Raw genomic sequence first — 22,103 nt, forward strand, 5'->3', positions numbered from 1 at the left:
ATACACATGAGTATCGCAATATTATGTTTTGTGATACTGTATTGATTCTCCAAAACACTATATTGATTTTTGATTAACCTCTTAAAAATCTAGTCTGTATTTCTTAGGTTGTTGCAGGTTCAGTTTTAAAGCTAGAGTGAAGCTGCTGGCATCATGTGAAACTGCAAAATTTTAAAAAATCCATTGGTACCATGTCATAGTGTTAGTTTGTTGCGAAGGAGCTTAAAAAATGCTCCAAAGTGAGGAGAAGCTGGCATGGTAATTCCAAAGGGGTCCCTTGATCTTTGACCTCAAGATATCTGAATGAAAATGGGTTCTATGGGTACCCACGAGTCTCCCCTTTACAGACATTATTATAATCTCATGCAGTTTTGTGAAATCAACAAAAAACAGCATGTTTTTTTTGCATGCAGTACAAATGTGTTATTTTTGCCTGTTATAAAAATGGTGTATTTCCGATGTGTTCTGTATACTATAACAGTTTTCGTAAAATGTAATTAAAAAACTTGCAATATGTCGCCTTGCTTACCGTATCTCAATATATCAGAATATATTGAATTGTTACCCCTGTATCATTGGAAATTATCTGACTGACGCACACACACACACACACACACACACTCACTAGTAAGCATTTTATTAGACTCTTGTTATCAGATGTACTATTTCATTTTATGATAGTGACAAATGGTAGCAAAATCACAACATGGTCAGTGAACCACATTGTGCTTCTTAAAATATCAAATCCAAAGATTTCTTTAGCTTCATTTATAGTTAATGAAACAATATAAACACACATTGCTGATGGAAATCTAATTAATGTATGATACATCCTTATAAGGACAGTACATTCGTCTGGTGTTGCGAGGGAACGATCAAAGGGAGAAATCTGACTCTGAATTATAAATCAAAACCTTCGACTCCGCAGGACTCTCATTAACCTCTTGCATCCACCATAAATCTGCCTTTAGACTTTACAGGGCTTCACTTACTACTTACGTAGGAGCGTGACAAAGACAAACAGAATGAAAAGCAGCACTGAAACAATTCATGTCACAATTTAAACACTTCCTATAATTGATTAGTTGTTTGAGTCATTTATCAAGCAAAAATGCCAAATACTGTCTGGATTCAGGGTGTAAAATATTCTACTTTTCTCTGCTTTATATAACTGTGAGTCAAATATCTTTAAACAGGCAGTTTGAAGATGTACATTTGGCCCTGGATTATGTGATGGATGCTTTTTTAAATATATTTTAAGTGATTAATCAATTAATTAATAATGAAAAAGATAATTAGTTGCAGTCCTAATGAGGACAAATATGAGATGGAAATTTGACTCACAATGAATCTCAAATGATACTACAATCATGAGGCCAAACAGCTCAGTCTTGGGTTATTTACAGTCCACTTTCTGAACTAACTTGAAAACAAATCAAATGCAGCTCTTACACAAACATAATGTTTAGTGGGTGATTTGTCTTCAGTTAACATTTACAATGGCAGTCTGGAGGGAGGAAATGTAAACTCATGGAGCAGCGTCACTGCTGCGCCCAGAAATAGAGCTGTAACTGTTTCCAGTGGAGGGGAAAATAAATGGGGTGGAGTCCGTGTGATCATTACGCGGGAAGTGTGTAAATGTGTGCGCATTCCCTTGGGTCGTGTTTCTATTCCATTACAGCGCCAACACGGCCAACTCTGCACAATAACCTCAATAGCACGATAAGAACTTGGAGAGGATGGGGCTCGTGCTGCTCGGGCATTCAGCTGAAAGCAGCAGTTACATTAAGTCAAACTAACAGATCCAAAATCCAAATGCCCTCACCCATCTGTCTGATTTTAGTTTCCATTATTTCTGGCCTCTGTGTGTGAGAGCATGCACGTACAGACACAACTAAATCTTTTTCATTATGACTCCCACTCTCCACTTCATTTAGAAACAGTGACTCGCCGTTACATTAGTGGTGATGCAGATGTCTGAATGGCGATGTATCACCAGAGACCAGCTGTTCAACTCCATTTCCATTCATGATATTTAAAAATCATTCACTTATTTTTTATAACCCATTCATTTACACATCTTCCAAATTCATTCTACACAAGTGTTCAGCTATGTCTACAACACACATTCACAGTGAATACACACACACACACACACACACACACACACACTTGTTCAGGCACATTCCTCAACATGTGGGTTTGCGCAACACCGACCTCCTTCTGCACACACACACACACACACACCGCGCTCTATACCACAAGGTGTAATTACTATATCAGCCTCATTGTGTCTTTTTCACTTAATGGTCCTTAACAGTATTTAATGAGGTCTGAAGTCATTGGACTTTCTACCATATGCTTCAAATGGGAATTTTTATATGGTGAGAAAATGTACCAAAGGAAAAAAGAAACCTCTCATTAAGCCTGTGGGAGAGAAAGTAGACGGTTTAAAGTTGGTAGAAGCTGGACCAGAGCGGGGCAAAGAGGTAGAAAAAAGCACAAGAATGAAGGCTTTTACTCCTTGTCGGCACTGAGCAGGTAGCTGGATACTACAGCAGCACAAAAGGCCTTTACAAATCCACCCTCAAGGCATCTTTTTGTAAGATTTGGACCAATATCTCAAAGAGTTCAAATGTCGTCTTCACTGAACAATGAACAGTAACTAAGGTTGAGGCCCTTTTTATAGAAATGTGCGTAGGCAGAATTACTCACTGACACTGAACTCTGAACTTGATGTCAAACAGTTACAAACTCTCTGCAAGCTTGTAACTTTCAACAAGTAGAGAAGAAGAGGCATGAAATGTGTTTGCATAAAGGAAGAAGAATACATTTATGTGATGAATACGTTTGCGAAACATTAAGGCTGACATTTGATAAATATTTAATCGAATTTGTTATCTGTTCAAAATGTACGTAAAAAGTATTTAACACTCTAATCAACACGGGAGTGGGCAAATATGCTTGCTTTATGCAAATGTATGTATATATTCATTATTAAAAATCAATTAACAACACAAAACAATTACAAATATTATACAGAAACCCTCACAGGTACTGCATTTAGCATAAAAAAATATGCTCAAATCATAAAATGGCAAACTCAATCCCAACAGGCAACAACAGCTGTCAGTGTGCTGACTTGACTATGATTTGCTCCAAACTGTGGGTATGTCTGTAAAGGAGACTCGTGGGTACCCATAGAACCCATTTTCATTCGCATATCTTAAGGTCAGAGGTCAAGAGACCCCTTTGAAAATGGCAGTTTTTCTTCGCAAAAATTTAGCGTAAGTTTGGAGCGTTATTTAACCCCCTGTGCGACAAACATGACATGGTTGGTACTAATGGATTCCTTAGGTTTAGTTTCATATGATACTTCACTCTAGCTTTAAAACTGAGCCATTCATTTGCATTAACGCATTATTATTGTGTTAACTTTGACAGCCCTACTAAAAATGTAATATTTCAGAAGAGCTTGAGGACACCTTTTCTTTCTTTTTTCTCTTTTAATTTAACATGCTGCTGTTGGTGTTGGATTGAAGAGATAGCCGATAGCTGACACACTATTTTGGAACCTGTAGATTAAACTTAATAGCCAATGCCATATAGGTCTTCTGTATAAAGTATTGAACATCATAATATATTGTGCTGGATTTAAATAGGGACAAGTATGTGTCACTGCAGTATGTGTTTGTACAAGTATATAAGTGCACTGAATTCTGTACACAGAAAGTGAAAGACAGATAAGTAGTGCTCAAGAGCCTATTTGCAAAAAGTCAAATGAGCAGATGCAAATACAGTGTTTACACAGTGTGTTCAGAAGGGGGGAAAAAACGTTAATATGTTAAACTGCAGTCAGAAAAAAACAACTCACATCCCACATACTCTCCCATAGCTGCTGCTGAGGATTAACTTTTTTTGTTTGATATTTTTGAGGTCGTAAATCATTACATTATATTACATTACACTCATTTAGCAGCTTCCAAAGTGACTTAAAGTGGACTATTAGCTAAACCACTCACCCAAATATTGATTGTCCAATCATAATTTAGAAACCATAACTAGATACTCGAGCTCTTAAGCTTCGGATTTCTCCACATGCTGAAGCGGTGTGCATGTGGTTACAGAAAGCGTAAGATACTAGGCATTGAAATAGTTCAAAACCAAAAACACAAGACCAAAAGTGTAAGGAATTAATAAAACATTGTGTTTATCTCCTCTAACAGAGTTGCAATCATAAGCATGTCCGGCTAACAGGCTAACTACCTACAGAAGTAACCCACCGAGCACCAGACGCCCATGGACGGTTTTAGTAGAAAGTCTAGCAAAAGCTGATAAAGTCTGCCATCAAAATCAACAGTAAGCAGCTAAAAATGAAAAGCCTGCTCTTTTCTACTTCCATCTGAAATTAGGGACACATTGTTTAAAAATCACCAGGAATTTCAAGGGGTAAATCTGACACTGTTATCATTGTAAACTGTACCATAGGACCAAGAGCTACTGTACAGGTTGTCAAAAAATTTAATTTGCATCATCCTCATAACCAAAATCCAACGTAGGCCTATATTCTGCTGTCCTGCTCGTCCATATTCAAACTTTACACAAATCTATCAAGACATTTCCTCAATGTTCACAAGAACTAAAATATGCAGCGGCAGCAAAGGCACAATATATTATCTTTATTATCATCAATCTTAAAACCAGTGAGCTGTGTGATGCATGTTCCATTATTTCCCCGAATGGCAACGGGAACCACCGTACTTACTCAAAACCACAACCACAGAAAGTGAGAACAGATGGCAGTTTTTACAGTAGGATGTTGACTCATCTACAGTTACACAAATTCAACAAAAGTCAGTGAAGCTGCATGACAGACTTCTTATTATGGGTCATTTCAGATCACCCTGTTACATTTTTTTCAAATTCCCAATTGAAGCACTAAAGTGAAGTATTTAGCCACCGTAGAGTTCAGTTTTATGACGACCATCACAAGAAAACCAGGACAAAAACAAACACAATGTAGGCTACACAAACACAATGCTTACACCTGGAGGGGAAAATAGTTTTTGTCTCCTTCAAACGGGAAAAAATAGATGAGCTTTGACACTCTGACTCAGCTTTTGTTTTGGCTCTATAAACATTCACAGAGGAATGAGTGATTCAATCTATTATCTTCACCACAACAATCACCCCTGTGACACTGCTGTTGTCATTATCATCACCATCATCCGCTCTGAGTCAGGCTCCACAAACAGTAACGGAGGAGATGATAGTTTCTCTAATGACATAAACAGGCAGCTGGTAGACACATCGACTCTCTCTCTATCTCACACACACTCAACCACATACAGTATATTGACTAGTCCAGACTACACTGCTGATGACTGAACATGATTACACACACATGCATGTGGTACACACAGGCATCCCACTGCTGACAGCAGCACCTATACACACTAGACATACCCATCCAGATGTCAGGTGATGACCGGTAGGGCTTTTCAGGGCATCATCAGGACATTGACTCATTTCCTGTCTGCTGAGGTGTGGTTGATGTTCTTTATTGTATTCTCACTTCCTCATATCTTCTGGTTTCATGTTCATAGGCTCTTTGGACTTGTCTTGATGCTTACAAATAATACAGTTTGATGCTGTGTGTCTGCACTGAGATACACCGGGTGTGTTTACTGCCAGTTTCAATCTGGAGTCTTTCTCCCACCACTCCCAATCATATTTATCCATTACTTCAATATGGGGTCCTGAAGTGGACGCCAATTGACCGTTAGCTGAACCCCTCACCCGAGATATTGTCAACTCAAACAGTAGCTTGCAACCGTATACCTTTGGATTTCTCCGCATGAGATGTGTGTTGGGTTGTAGTACGAGTTGTAATACTCAGCTTTTAAAGGGTTTGTAGGGTTGTGTCTTTTTAACTAGTCTTTCCAAAACTAAAAACACAACAGCAAAAGCGTAAGGAATTGATTAAACAGTGTGTTAGTGTGCTCTAATTTAAGCTACAAACATTAGTATGTCCTGCTAACTAGGACAGTATTAACCTTACGAGGGCTGACCCGAATGCTTCGAAGCTTCGACCGTTGCCACGGTAATCGACCTCCAAATCAGTATTCAAATGTTTTGTTTTTTGTTTATATATAAGTATGTAATAATAACATATTCAGTACAGCCCTAAACCTCACCCATAGGTAAAGAAGCTTTCATTAAGTACATTATTTTTTGAGGTTACAGGGAGGTAATTAACTGACATGTAGCTTTATCCTCAGTCTTTTTAGCGTGTACCACATAGCCATCGTGAGCAAAAGATCTCTTCTACAGGGTTCTCATTTTTAAAACAAGTCAGCTGGAAACAAAAAGTCAGCCGACATCAGTGTAATTAGCTGGCAGTGTTGCCAGATCCCATTGCCAGTTTTCCAGCCCCATTCCATGAAAACCAGCCCAAAAAACCGTAAAACAATTACATGTGTAATAGAAAACACATCATAAGCATACAAAGTAGCTATCTGCAGCATTATAGTCTTTGAGTCTTTTCAACACCGCTGGCTACTTTAGACAACCTGTATACTACTCTGAGGGCAGCGAAAATCAATTTAGCCTTTTAGCAACAAGCCAACCTTGAAAAGTTCAGCCTACATGTGACTGAATGAATGATCACACAGGTACCGTCAGAATAAGAAATACTTGTTCTAAATAAATAATCTGACCTCTCCTTGTGTGGGGTAGACATCATCTATATCTCCTCCTTGGCTCTAAAACACTCCGTAATCTAAATTTGGAAATATTTTTTTTTTACACGTGAGAATATCCAGGTTTAATTATAAACACGAGTGAATTGAGCAACGCAATTCTCTAAAGGAATTGTTCTCATTTCGTTTTATCTTAATCAAATTGCTCTTTGTGCTGAGAGGAAAATAAACTTAACACCCTCATGGTTGGATTGAATTTTCAATCATCATTACCAAAAACAAGAATGAAAACAATGGGAGGAAAACAAAACAGTGCGACGACGACAGAGCGGAGACAGCTGTGAACATTAAGAGCAGTTATCCTCGCGTGACACTCGTAGAGCGCTCTCATTACTGCACCAGGGACCCATGAAGTTGTTTACCACAGGCAGGTAAAGGGGTCCCGTCTCCTGATGTTGCCATCCAGGGCATCTCACAGGTTCTCTACGGGGCGTTGGCAAGTATAGACAAGATCTGCTGACTAATGCTGTGTTCACACTACGAGGGACACAGCAACAGGCTACAAGTCATTTTAAAAGGAAACTACAAATAACAAATAATAAAGTTGAGATGGTCTCAACTTTTTTCAGCGCTCCAATGATGCGGTGAAGTGTCAACCAATCATATGTTTTTGTTTCACCCTGTTCCGTTCCGTCTAAAAGAATGCCATTAGCCAGTCCCCAGTGCTATTTAACAACATAACTATGTCAATGAGTGCTAGAGCAACACTTAAACAGCGATTTGCGGACAATGTAGCTGTCCATGCTGGCCGTTTTGCTGCTTTTGTTGCCCGTATTGTGAAGGTGGCATAAGAATGCTGTGTCTTTTATGTATCTTTTTGAGAGAGAAGTTCAAATCTTGCATACTTTCTCTCTTCCACAACATTTTGGCTGAATTCCACTTATTTACTTCAGTTTCAGGGTCGGGCGGCCTGGTTGGGGCAGTGGTTAACACTGTCGCCCCAAGAAGGTCAAAGGTTCGATCCCCAGGCAGAGCATTTCTGCGTGGAGTTTGCATGTTCTCCCTATTTGCGTGCGTTTCCTCCCACCACTAAAAAACATGTATCCCCCCTCCGGGCGACAGGGGAGCAGCCGAAAGACGAACAGTGAACTTCAGTTTCAGAGTGGTGGCTTACTGGGATACTTGTATAGAGCAGAGCCATCGTTACTGTTATTATTAACACCTGTTCTTTTCCTACTGTGACAAGTCAAAATGTCTGCTGTGAAAAATGCTTATCACTGCATGGAGCTTGTCAGATTGCCTGTTCGAAAAGTTGGAAAATCGTGGGATGCAACCCCCCTCCAGTTCTAACGTCACAAAAGTTTGGAGAGAGGGCATTCAGACACTGTTAGACAATTCAGCAAGCAGTTTGTTTTGAAGCATACTGAGGTACTGTGTGTGTGTGGCCGGGTGCTGTTCTGCTGCAGAGGACCAGGTTGTGTTGACAAGAGGCCTCTCTCACAGCAGACATTTTGACATATCACAGTAGAAAAAGCACTAATAAGTTACTAATAACATTAACGATGGCATCGGTCTATTAGGCAGTGCTCTAGGTGGACCTCGTTAGCTCACCCAACGTTTTTAGTGTGACTCTCAAGTTGCAGTAAAAGCTTTACACTGGTTTGAACCAGCAATATTCTGTACAAGTACTAATTGTATTACAGTATTTGTTGTTTTCCATCCGTATGTAATTGCCGACTCCGTATGTAAAAACCGACTCTTCACTGCACCTCCATACTGGCGCTGGCTGCGGTTGCTATAGGAGCTTTGTAGCACAGCTATAGAATCCTGATTGATCCCCATTGGGGAAACTCACTTTTGACTTGTCAGACTGCACGCTGAGCCACAGAACAGAGCCAGCAGAGAGCCGGCGTCTTGCTCAGAGGGACACTTTAACAAAACGGATGCTCTCTGACACGGGGGGCTTGAACCGTGGTCCTCTCGGTTTTTGACCACTGGGGTCAATCTGCTGCCGTCTTACAGCCTGCATCAGGCTGGAGCGAGTGGTCACCGCCTGTTTATGCGCTGAATCTGTTCTCTGTCTTCCTAATGAGTTTCCAAGATGGCTTGTCAGTGTTTCAGTGAAATACACATTACGAACACACACGTACAAGGTCTCTTGCATGCACATTCACACACAGATGCACACTCGTCTCCCATGAGACATGTACTCTCTCTATCTCTATCTCTATCTCTATCTATGTTTCCTCCTGATCTCCTTCCTCATGTAACACAGTCTTCTTCTCTCACGTCTTAGAAAGTTACTTACACTATTTGCAGGGAATAAATCATGCGTGTAGTTGCATTTTTTTATTTGAAATGAAAGTTAACATGCTGGGTTACATGTTAAGCACCTTTCATGCCCCCAAAGATCCATGAAACCCCTTGAAAAACGCACTTTGTACTGTTCCTCACTGCTCTGGCAAATGCAAAACTTTCTCTGTTGAAATTGCAGTTGGGGTGAACTTCTGTCTCTCCGTTACCCTTAAGTTAACCCTCTCTGTCGTCTTTATATCAGCCTCTTAGCCTCCCTCGTTAGCTCTCCTTCTGTTCTGTCTCTTTCTATCTCTCTCCCTCTCAGCACTTTGCCCATTAAATTCACATTTCAGCTCCACCCTCTCCCATCTCTCTCTCTCTCTCTCTCTCATCCCCCTTCCTCCTTGCCTGCTTCATTCCCTCACTCCTTCTTTCTTATCTCTGTAAGTTTTCAGCTGGGACCTGCTTTTTCCTCTGCAGTATAGCCCCTGTGTCCCCCTGGGAAGGACCATCACCATTTTCGAATGTGGATGTGTATATGAGTGAGCGAGAGAGAGTGTGTTCGTGTATATGTGTGTGTGTGTGTGTGTGTGTGTGTGTGTGTGTGTGTGTGTGTGTGTGTGTGTGTGTGTGTGTGTGTGTGTGTGTGTGTGTGTGTGCGCGTGCGCGTGCGCGCGCAAGAGTGAGAGAGGGAGAGCGAGAGACACTTTGTTCTTGCTATCTTGGGTCCGAGAGTCCTCACAGGAACAGGAATAAAAAACTCAGAAGTGGGCACTTCTGTGCAACACTTTCCGGTGTGTGTGTGTGTGTGTGTGTTAAGGGGGTAAAATGATGTTAATCCTTCAGAGTGGAATCTGCCTGCCATCAGCCATCAGCCTAATTTTCATCTTCACTTTTGGCTAAAAACAACTGCACAACACCAACTTAGCTGCACTACTCGTGTGTGACTGAGTTGAAAGCAAGTGTGTGCCTTTACATACGTGTCTATGTGTGTGTGTGAGAGACACTTGAGGAAATGTAGAGCTGGATTTGTTTGAGCGCGAGGCGGAGAAAGACATAGATATGAGTTTGACCTTGCATGATTCTCCCGTGGCACCTCTGGTTGCATAATAACTGTTTCCCTCAAAATGTTCTTTTGTGCAAAAGGCAGCCAGTCAGTCACCTGCTTCCCATCTAATAAACCGAGTGTGTCCTGCAAAGTTGCACTACGTAGGCTACATGATTAAGCAGAGTGCTGTAAATTCAATAAATCTGCAGAGAAGAAAAGTTTGACTTCAGTTTCGTACCCCTGGCGACAACAACAAAATTGTCACTTTGTAAATGAAGAAGGAAACAGATTTGATGAAATGAGATATGAATAATATAGGCTGGTACAATAAAAAACACGTTTCTTTCTTCCCTCTTGCTATTAACCAGCAGCCTCCTTTCTTTAATGGAAAGAAAATCACATCTACAGCAGAGGTTTTCATTCCCAGGCTTCAACACTCAGACCCCTGCTGCTTTTCATTCTGGAGTGATTTGTACCTGCATGGATCGCTAAGTGAATGCAATCAGCTGGCAGGTAGAATAGGAAACTTACATTACTTTGTATCCTGAGGACCACTGACATGCTGGACGACGTGCATTAACCAGTCTAGAAAATGGGAAGCCATGAGGGATGAGAAACTCTCTCAAGCCTTACATGACATGTTTCCTCCCTGAAGGATGAGGTTCCCATGCATGTTGAAGCTCAGAGTTCCCTTAGGGGATCTTTGGGTCTCCATAAAATAAGGTTGAACAACAGAAGGACCTTGGAGATCTGTGGAATGGAATGGACTTGCATTTATACAGCGCTTTTCTAGTCTTCCGACCATTCAAAATGCTTTACACTACATGTCAGCATTCACCCATTCACACACATATTCATACACTGATGGCAGAGGCTGCTAAGGTGCCAACTTTTCCCATCAGGATCTAATCTAAATCTCATTCACACGCCGATGGCTATGCCTTCGGGAGCAATTTCGTGTTAAGTGTCTTGCTCAAGGACACATCGACATGTGACCCAGAGCAGCCGGGGATCGAACCACCGACCTTCCGATTGGTGGACAACCTGCTCTACCCTCTGACACACAGCCGCCCTGGCTGTGTCTCAGAGATCTAACTCTTATCTCCCCAGGTATGCTGCAATCCTTCACTAAAATATATAAACACTCACTTCCAAAAGAGAAGACCTTATCTTGTGGGAGTTCATAAATTTAAAGGGACTATTTGTAACTTTCAGAAATGCTTGTTAACAGCGACACCTGTGGCCGTTAAGTCAACGAAAGTTAGCGTCGGGTTCACGCTTGTGCTCGCTCTACATAGACATGAACGAGCATCGATCAAAACAGTGAGGCGACACACGTCAGCTTAAACCACAATATCACTCTATATTTCACCTGCTTGGCAGTAATGTTAGCTGACCAGACGAAGGTCTCTCCATGAATCAATGCTGATCCTAGCGTTGGCTTTTCCTGCTTCAGCAAAAGCAGGTCGGTGCCGGGGCTGAAGCAGGAAGAGAAACATTATCGTCTCCCGACTGCGCCCGCAGGGAGACACCGACACCCGGTCGGAGACGATAACGTTTCTCGCTGCGGAGCCCCGTCACTTCACAAGACAGGGAAAACCTCTGTTGGTCTGGAGGAGCTGCAGCATTTATTTCTGCACAAACGTCCACTGTACATTCACTAGATTGTCTCAGAGCTACGAAGTCTTCTGCAGTGTGGAGTGGGAGTAATGTACGTGAGGTTGAGCGAGAATGCGCGTGTTGTGTCAGTGAAGACAAGCAGACAGAGGAGGAGAGACTCATGGGATCCCGACCCGGTAGATTTATACGTGTAAAAAGATACAAACAGTCCCTTTAAATGGGTCATGCATGTATGAAGAAAAAAAAAGTTACCCACAGACTCTCCTTCACCTTTGGGTGTTTTTCTATCATGCTCTCGCACACCCCCAGTGTGTCCACCCAGCCTACCTACCTTCCAGTGTCACCTCTTTGCCGGCCCGTTTGAGCGCCTGCACCGCCTCGTCGTGGGTCGCGTCCCTCAGGTTCCCCCCGTTAACGGACAGGATGGCGTCCCCGACGTACAGAGCCTGAGTCTGGTCAGCAGCGAGCCCCTTGAAGATCTTACTGATGAGGATGGGCATCTTATTCTCCTTCCCTCCTTTAATGCTGATCCCCAGTCCTCCCACCTCCTGCTTGGACACCTTTACGCACCGCTTTCTGTTGGCGATCGCCTCCGGTACTCTCTCCGGTAGGTCGGTGAACGCGGTGCGCACAGCCTGCTGGGGACCGTTGTTGGAGTTGGTGTTGATGTTGTCAAGGTAACATCCGTTGCTAACGCCGTTGGAGTTCACATCGTCGTTACCATTACTCTCCTCGCAGCTTAACGTGAGCGCTTCCTCGTTCAAGTTGACCAAAACTTTGTGCCACCGCTCCTTCACCAAAACCTCCACAAAGCCACTTTTTGGCACTCCGCAGGCACCTGGGACTCCCGTCGCTGTTACCACCGCCATCTTTGGAGCATTTCTTTTTAAAATGACATGTCTCTCTCTCTCTCAGGTTGGACTTTGCCCCCTCTCTCTCTCTCTATCTGAAGTTTTTCTGCGGGACTTTGTGTCAGGCGTCCCGACCAACCAGCCTGAGCCCTGTCGGCGCAAGCTGCTCCGCCTGCCCGAGATCCTATCTGCTGAGCTGGGTGGAGTTTACTCCCTCTCCACCGTCAGCCAGTCAGCCAGACGATCCCATCTACAGATCCTGCATGCACAACATGTTGGTCATCATTTCCCCCCTGAACACGATGGAGACGTGACTAGTTGGTGGTGCAGAGTTTAACAAGAATAAACAACAAATTCACAAAAATCCATTTTTTACGCGTGTAATTTTTTCACTTTTTACAATGATTTACCCTGCTGTATGCATTCATTTTAAAATATATGAATGCATATAAGATAAGATAAGATGAACCTTTATTAAATTCAGGTGTCAAAACAGCAACATCAGCAAACATCAGAAAACAGAGTGAAACACAGGAGAGGTAAAGGTATACAACAATTCTAAAAAACAATAAATAGAGATATAAAAGATACAGAGTGAATGGGTGAACATAGTGTGTGCAGTCCGTCAATAAATACATGTAGTATGTGCAATAAATAAATGTAATATGTGCAGTATATAAAGTGGTATATAGGATGTATAGTGTAAAGTAAGTGTAAAGTGTGCCAGTGGTTAGAGTCCAAGATGGTTGCAGATAGTGCATGTTTAAAGTTATTAAAGTCCACATACCGACCTTATAGAATAAATTAACAACTGCACAAAATGTTGGTCATCATTTCCCCCCTGAGCGTTGGAGACGTGACAGTTGGTGGTGCAGAGTTGTTTTTTTGTTGTTGTTTTTTTATTATTATTGTGTTATAAGATAAGATAAGATAAGATGAACCTTTATTAATCCCTGGAGAGAAATGCAGGTGTCAAAGCAGCAACATCATCAAACATAGTGAAACACAGGAGAGGTATAAAGGTATACAAAAATTATAAAAACAATAATAGAGATATAAAAGATACAGAGTGAATGGGTGAACATAGTGTGTGCAGTCCGTCAATAAATACATGTATGTGCAATAAATAAATGTAATATGTACATATGTGCAGTCTATGAAGTGGTATATAGGATACATATACAGTATATATAGGTTATAAAGTGATTACAAAACAAGTGAAGACATGTGCAGGGACATATATATATATAAAAAAGATCAACATATATCATACAGAGAAAGATAAATAACAAAGTACAAAAACAAAACAAAACAGAACTAAAACAATACAAGGGGATAAAAGCAGGTTGAAGAATGTGTGTGTGTGTGTGTGTGTGTGTGTGTGTGTGTGTGTGTGTGTGTGTGTGTGTGTGTGCGTGCGTGTGTTTGTGTGATGTGGATAATGGGTGTGTGTTTGGCATTGAATGAGGCTAGATGGTCATATATGACATATATCTACTCTTAAAGGGACTATTTGTAACTTTCAGAAATGCTTGTTAACAGCGACACCTGTGGCCGTTAAGTCCACGAAAGTCAGCGTCGGGCTCGCGCTTGTGCTCGCTCTAAATAGACATGAACGAGCATCGCTCAAAACAGTGAGGCGACACACGTCCGCTAAACCACTATATCACTCTATATTTCACCTGCTTGGCAGTAATGTTAGCTGACCAGACGAAGGTCTCTCCACGAATCACTGCTGATCCTAGTGTTGGCTTTTCCTGCTTCAGCAAAAGCGGGTCGGTGCCGGGGCTGCAGCAGGAAGAGAAATGTTATCGCCTCCCAACTGCGCCCGCAGGGAGACACCGGCACCCGGTCGGAGGCGACAACGTTTCTCGCTGCGGAGCCCCGTCACTTCACAAGACACAGAAAACCTCTGTTGGTCTGGAGGAGCTGCAGCAGTTATATCTGCACAAACGTCCACTGTATATTCACTAGATATTCTCAGAGCTAAACTAACTCTTCTGCAGTGTGGAGTGAGCGCGCGTTCATGTCTAGAGGTGGAGCGAGACAGCGAGAACGCGCGCTTTGTGAGTGAAGGCAAGCAGGCAGAGGAGCAGTGACTCAGGCCACACGTGAGCGCGCATGTGCGAGGGCGCATGGGATCCCGACCCGGTACATTTATACGCTTAAAAAGTTACAAACAGTCCCTTTAAGTGATTACAAAACAAGTGAAGACATGTGCAGGGACATATATAAAAAAAGACCAAAATATATTATACAGAGAAAGACAAATAACAAAGTACAAAAACAAAACAATGAATGAATAAATGAAAGACTTTATTTCGAACATAAAATAAATAAAAACAGATACAAAATAATAACAAACAAAACAAGATTAATAGTGTCCGAAAAGGAGTAGGTAGAAGTAAAACTTATATTTCCCTACCCCTTTCTCACTTCTCCTCTTTTGTGAATAAAAAACATATTTGGTTAGTTTTGTGAGTCATTATAGACCACTTGGATGGAGCTGAAGAAGGGAGAGAAAAAACTAGACATTTGCATTATGGTAGCTATTTTTAAAACATGTCTTTATATAAATAAACTTTAAAAAAAATATGACTAGAACTGAGTTTTTAAATTCCTGAGTGAGAGTCGATCACTCTGCTGAGCGCGTTCACGCTGCAGACGTGCAGGCCGGTTACGCGCGTAAAGGAATGTGCCTGTGGTTGTTTTGATGTTTCAGATAGAAAGAAAGAGTGTTTTGTTAGGAAGCTCTGACATGGAAAGACCCCCCTCTGAGGTTTTGCTCTCCATCTCTATTATTATTATCGTCCTATTAATATTATTATTATTATTCTACAGCAGGACATCCACATGCCCTGTCAATCATGACAGTTCAGATTAGTGACCTCAGACTGTGAGGGTGCAACTAGTGTCATCACTACAATGACTGGAGCTGCTGTGTGACAATGACCCGGTGCTCCAGTCTTGTGAGTGACTGACAGGGATGCAGAACAGAAGATGGAGACAAAAAAAAAGTCCCATGATGATATCAGGAAAAAAACAACAACAACCAAGCAGCTTCTGTGACTTCAATGAGGACTTCAAGATGTTACAGCTTTTTGGATGTAACACCACTTAGGTCTATAAATATGCATTTTTTCTTATTTGAAGCATGGCATCCTGCTTTCAGCAGCCTCAAACTTTGCTATAAGCGATGTAGCTGCGCCACCTACTGGTGACACTTTAAACTGATGTCTGTGAGGGTTCAAATCTGTCCCCAAAAGGAGGCCCCCCCATTGGTTAAAGGTGCAGTAGGTCGAATTGGAGCAAATATGATTAAAAAAAGTTACTTTTATAAATCACTATATCCTGACAGTAGTGCATGAGACAGGTATTCTGAAAAAAATCTTGTGCCTCTGTGTCCTCCGGTGCTCCTATAATGGCATCTGCAAGATTTCACAGACCGGAGGAAAACAACCAATCAGAGCCAAGCTGGAGCCTTGCTGTCTCTGAGCAGCTGTCAATCACTCGTAAACTCCGACCAAATGGTCAAACTAGGCAGCGCTGATCAAATATGAATCAATATTCTGTTACTGTAATGTCTATTTCTCGCCTCTATTGTTTTCAGAAACATCTTGTAGTGTACTGTTTAGCTGTAAAATTAGAAAGTTTGTGACCCGGCTGCCATGTTGGGATCAGTTGAGGAAATACCAAGCACCGCCCACCAGTCTGAGCAAACTTTCTAATTTTACAGCTAAACAGTACACTACAAGATGTTACTGAAAGTATTTGAGGAGAGAAATAGGCATTACAGTAACAGAATATTGATTCATATTTAATCAGCGCACTATCACAAACTGACCATCTTAACTTAATTTCCCAAAACATTTTGTAATTTCATTGTCTTTTTTTATATAAAGATGCTCAGGTTAAGTATTTCATAGAATAATCAAACTTCAGAAGTTTAAATCAAATGAATATCTTAGAATTAGCATAGATCCAAGCTTCATATCAAGAAGCTTAATCCCCTCTTTTATAAAGGCTACAATATATATGCATGGAGATTTTTATTTTATTTTTTTTAAGAAAAAGTCCAACATATGGAGGAGGCATGAGAAACTAAGGTATGAATGTATAGCACACGTGTTTTCCCTTTGAGCAACCCCTTAATGCTTATAATTGATTTTACTGTGTGAATGTATAACCAAAGGCTATTAATGTAAAGTAAAAATGACCTATATATTTTCTCTTACACTGAGCAACATCGTCTGTGCTCTATACATTGCATAGTTAGTTTATTATAATTAGTTTATTATAATTAATTTAAATTAAAAAAGGTCAGAAACAACAGTTGAGTATTACATTAAAGGATATATATATGATATATATGTGAAGAAGAATAAGGGCGATATCTTATGATTTAATAGTATGTATTTCAGTGTGTGGGTGTGTCATAATTAATCAAATTGTGTAATCACAAGAATATATATACAGTATAGCAGATGCATGCTGTACCATGAAGGAGCCGAGCTTCCTCACTTGCCCGCCCTCTAAACTACAATGGATCATTACTACTGAGCTGCACCACAGAGGGGATTTATTTTGAGAAAGACACCGAAACAGAAATACTAAGAATACTTTGGCTTAATGAGGTGTAGGAGCTACAATTGATTTTTTACTTTTATATGGAAATGAGCTACCGGTTGAAATGTGCATTCTTTGTTGTGGTAATGACCTTCAAAACCAACAAACAAACAGAGAATGCAATCTTATTAAAGGTGATGGTATTTAAAGGTTGTTAATTAAATCTTTTTTCTAATCCTCAGTCTGCGCTAGACTACACACTTTGTTTTTCAATTCAACAGGGAGCAGCAGCAGAGACGTACAATCACACATGAGGTTTGTGTTGTTTGTCTATGACCTGGCGTATTACTGAAAGAGTGCCATGCTGAAGAGCACTGCAACCAATTCAGGAGATGTCAGCTTTCAGAGATAAGACTAGAGAAATATCCCTCTCCTCTCCCATATACTCTGCACCACCATACGATTTAAAGGTGCCTTATAGAGTTTTAGTACACAAAACAGCAAAAGTTCTGTTCAATGTTTCTCACTAAAATGCATTGTGTGTATCCTTGCCGCTGGCATCGTTTGACTTCCTGAAATCAGTTTCCATGATCAAGCTATAAACAGAAAAGGGCATTGGTCACTGCTGTCCCAACAGCTGGTTACACAGGTCTTACACACAGCGTATGTACATGGAGTAAAGACAGGCCATGGTGAAAACATCAGGGTACAGGAACTGTTCTTTAAACAGAGGACTGCTGGCTGAGGGCAGGTAGGAGATTCTTTCTTATTTTGCATACTTTACTATTAGTTTAAAGGTCCCATATTATGCTCATTTTCAGGTTCATACTTGTATTTTGTGTTTCTACTAGAACATGTTTACATGCTGTAATGTTCAAAAAAAACTTTATTTTCCTCATACTGTCAGCCTGAATATGCCTGTGTTTACCCTTGGTCTGAAACGCTCCGTTGTAGCGCATTTTGACGGAATTGCAATGGAATTGCAACAGAATTGCGTTGCTAGGCAACAGCTTGGGTCCATGTATACTTCCTGTCAGCTGATGACATTCACATACACTGCAAACAGGAATAAACTGGGACACATTTAGAATGTTCACATTTAAATCAGTGTCAAGGGTCTAAATATTGTATATTCGTGACATCACAAATGGGCAGAAATCCTGACAGCTTGTTTCAAATGCAGAGTTTCTGAATACGGGCTGTGTGTATTTCCCTGTGGATTGAGCGTTTCGATCTTTTCACAGTATTTATATAGGACTTAAGCCTGCTTTATAATAAAAAAAACATGAAATCTCACTTTTTTATAATCTGGGACCTTTAACATTTTTGCAATATAATGTTAAATCACTTTGTTACTAAAACATATATGTGACATACTGTATTCCTATCAAAGTAAAAAAATATATAATCCAAGAGAAGTTATTTTTTATTTTGATAAAGGAATATTTAACAGGACTGCTGTTCTTTCATCTGGAGACAAAAACAAGCATTCAAATAATATATTTTTCAGTCACTATAAATAGTGTATTGGTGGTTAAATGGTATTTGACATTGCAATTAAAAGCATAAACATCACCACCATCTAACATCAAGGACATGCTGGCAGCACTAAAATAAGAAGTGGTTGAAATACATTCTTCAGCTTCATAATCCATATTTTAATCAGATTACGTTAAATTATTGATTCAACAAGTGAAATTTGGAGTTAAACTTGGAGACTGATTCATGCTCCCTTCCACTCTATCTTAAAAGTAAAAACAGAAACTGAACAGCAGTTTCACTGAAGAGAGACAGTATTGGTAAAGTATTTAGTTTCATTTCAGTATCACGCCTACATGTTAACCCTTTAAGAGCGGAGACTTTGCAAATAATTTCACACTCACTCGATTCCAGTGGTGGAATGTAACAAAGTACTTTTACTCAAGTACCTGTACTGTACTTAATTACAATTTTGACATACTTGTACTTTACTTGACTATTTCCATTTTCTGTTACTTCTACTCCTCTACATTTATTATTTGTTATAGTTACTTTTTACATAAAAAAACACATGGTGTTCTTATCTGATATGATGCAGTATTATATTTCAAATCTACCCAGTAGTACACAAAGTATCTACAATTGTCTACATCATTAAAATCCTCTCACATGTAACTGTTAGGACCCATTCTGCATAATGAGTACTTTTACATTTGATACTTTATATACATTTTGCTGATAATACTTATAATTAGACTCTGGTATTTCTACTTTTACTTACAGTAAGTACCTGAGTACCTCTTCCACCACTGCTTGATTTAGAGACGGATTTCCTTTCAGTGTTTCAGTTCTCGTTGTGGTTTGAGTCGGTGTTGTTTTGGTTGAGTGGCTCTGTCAGTAATGTACACTCTGTGACACACAAAACTGACTGAAGTGACACCAGGAAGTAGTAAAAAGGGGTTCTCATTAGCTGTATTAGCAGAAATTATGCTCATTTAATGTCATAAGGGGTTAATGTCATGTAGAGCAGATGAGTGGACTCTGAGTCGGGGAGGAGGAGCACATTGCATCATTTACAGAGAAATGAAACTGTGGCAAACACAGTTGAGTTTTTCCATTTGCATACAAAGACAGACAGACGGTGAGGTTCAACTCTGCTGTTAATTTACATATACTTGATAATATTCTGGTACTGTAGGAAATTCATAGCTACCTATTATGAAGTTTGCACTTTTTGTTCTTAAAATGGCTCACACAGGAGTCAAAAAAATTTATGTTTCTTTTAGCTTTAAAACCTCTCCTCTCCTCTAGACATGGCCACAGCCTCCAGTTTCCTGTCTGAAGATCAGTTCCTGTGTTCCATCTGTCTGGATGTCTTCACTGAGCCTGTTTCTATTCCATGTGGACACAACTACTGCAAGGCCTGTATCACCAGGCACTGGGAGGGAAGAGAGCAGTGTCAGTGTCCACTGTGTAACGAGAAGTTCGACAAAGGGCTCAAACTTCGTGTCAACACCGGATTCAGGGAGGTCGTGGAGAATTACAAAGAGCATCAGGCGTTAGCCGACAAGAATTCCCCAGTCGAACCAGGACAGGTGCAGTGCGACATCTGCCTTAGCAACAAGTTCAAAGCCTCTAAAACCTGTTTGGTGTGTTTGACATCTTACTGTGAGACACACCTAGAGCCTCATCTGAGAGTTGCAGCCTTAAAGAGGCACAAACTGACCAATCCTGTGCATAACCTGGAAAACCAAATATGCAAGAAACACAACAGGATGTTGGAGCTCTTCTGCAGGAATGACCAGACGTGTGTTTGTGCCTTGTGTACGGAGCATAGCGCTCATGATACGATCCCTTTAGAGGAGGCGTGTGTAGACAAGAGGGCTCAGAAGGGGAAGAAAAGGGCGGAAGTACAGGAAATTAAACATAAGCGAGGAAAGAGGGCTCAGAAGACAAAAATGGCAGCGCAGACCAAGAGGAAAGGCAAAGCGCCTCTCGTTTGGTGGATTCCACACCAATTCAACAGATATAACTATGTTCCTGGGGACTTATCTAAAGGGAGATTCTACCATGAGGTTCAGGCTGAAGGGAGCTGGGGTTTAAGGGTAGGCAGAGAGTCGATGCGTGGGATGAGGACATTCATACCCACGAATGAAAACTGGCTCATAAGGTTGGGATCTGACAACCTTATCAACTCTCCACATGTCACTGTCCACTACTTCTCGATAAGTGGGCCTGAGAGAGTCCTTGTGATTGTAAACTACAACGATGGATCGGTGGCCTTCTTTGACGCAGACACTATGATGCTTGCTTGCACTTTCACCGACTGCAAATTCAACGACATGATTTATCTGTTCTACAGACCTACAGAGGAAGACAGCTTGGCTCAGAGACTGCGAATGACGGTTCAGAGGTTAAAAGCGTGGTCAGAACTTCCAGATACAATACTCTTCTTTCGTTGCATAGCCACTATCTTTCTCTTTGTATTAGTTATTTGTATTTGTTTAATTGGACAGTTTGAAGGGGGATCTATTAGCATAAATTGAACATAATATTCATGTTTTCATTAGTGTATGATCACCTGAATCTAAGAATCATGTTTTCATTGGCTTAAAATTAGTTTTTCATATCTACATAGAGAGCGGGTCCTCTTCACGGAGTACGCCATGTTTCTCCGCCATGTTTTTACGTTACCTGAAGGCCACCGTAATTCTCTGACATACTTGTGAGTGCAATAGCGTGGTACCGCCAGCCGCCGTCTGACTTCTGTTGCTCCTAAAGTGTTATTATGGTATGGATGACCTCTGAGAGAGGCAAACAGTGTTACCACAGTTTTGCACCGGCGGCTCACCTGACAGGAGTCTTGAAAAGGGAGGAGTGAGCGGAGGGGTACTCAGTTGTTTGCAATCTACAACCACACCACTAGATCCCACCAAATCCTACATCTGTTCTTTTAACAAAATACTTTTAAAATCATGAAATGAAATAAAAACATGTTCTTGCTACAGTGATGGATGTACTTGCAGAGGTATGAAGGGTTAAAACCAGCATCTCCTTCCAGTCACAAACTCATCTGTCACTTAATAATGTGTGCCAAAATAATATACAGTAAGTCTGTAAATCACAATTAATGTATTATAAGTTGTAATTGTGACTTTGTATGCTTGTTTTGTTGTTTGGTGTGGAATTGTCAGTATTTGATATACAAAATTAATTTACATAAAGTTTACATCTCTATGAATGATGGTAGTGTCATTTCTGAAATCAATCAACCACTCTAAACATTTAGTGTATGTGTGGTGTTTCAGTATCACATCCATGATCAGTGTAGTGAAGATGTTGACCGAGGCTTTATCCAAATCCACCACAAGAGGGAGCAATCTACTTACCCTTCATACAGTCCACCACACTCTCTATTCAATAAGATAAAACATGGCAGTTTCGAAATGTGCAAAAGAAATATTTTATTTGAGTCACCACATTTTAAGTCTTTTTTTTTTTTTTTATCTTTTCTTAGGAACAGTCATTGTAAATTAGTTTATT

At 40.6% G+C, this 22,103-nt stretch overlaps 3 protein-coding genes across 3 annotated transcripts in view; 2 read left to right on the forward strand and 1 right to left on the reverse strand.

Annotated features, from left to right (window-relative positions):
- The window catches only part of sntb1 (syntrophin, basic 1), a 44,933-nt gene extending 32,256 nt beyond the window's left edge, over positions 1–12,677 (reverse strand). The window contains exon 1 of the mRNA XM_074654199.1: positions 11,996–12,677. Coding sequence (XP_074510300.1) covers positions 11,996–12,533 — 538 coding nt within the window. The 5' untranslated portion in view covers positions 12,534–12,677. The remainder of the gene's footprint in view (positions 1–11,995) is intronic.
- Positions 1–22,103, forward strand: part of mal2 (mal, T cell differentiation protein 2) — a 321,233-nt gene that overhangs the window by 66,967 nt on the left and 232,163 nt on the right. The gene's annotated exons all lie outside the window — the stretch shown is intronic.
- On the forward strand, positions 19,689–21,799 carry LOC141779381 (uncharacterized). The gene has a single exon (XM_074654187.1). The coding sequence runs from the start codon at positions 19,874–19,876 to the stop codon at positions 21,104–21,106; it is 1,233 nt and encodes a 410-aa protein (XP_074510288.1). The 5' UTR covers positions 19,689–19,873; the 3' UTR covers positions 21,107–21,799.

Source organism: Sebastes fasciatus, chromosome 12 (assembly GCF_043250625.1).
Source record: "Sebastes fasciatus isolate fSebFas1 chromosome 12, fSebFas1.pri, whole genome shotgun sequence".
NCBI classification, from domain to species: Eukaryota; Metazoa; Chordata; class Actinopteri; order Perciformes; family Sebastidae; genus Sebastes; species Sebastes fasciatus.

Excerpts from the sequence above, each read along its gene's own strand:
- LOC141779381 (XM_074654187.1), top strand. The coding sequence starts at position 19,874 with ATGGCCACAGCCTCCAGTTTCCTGTCTGAAGATCAGTTCCTGTGTTCC.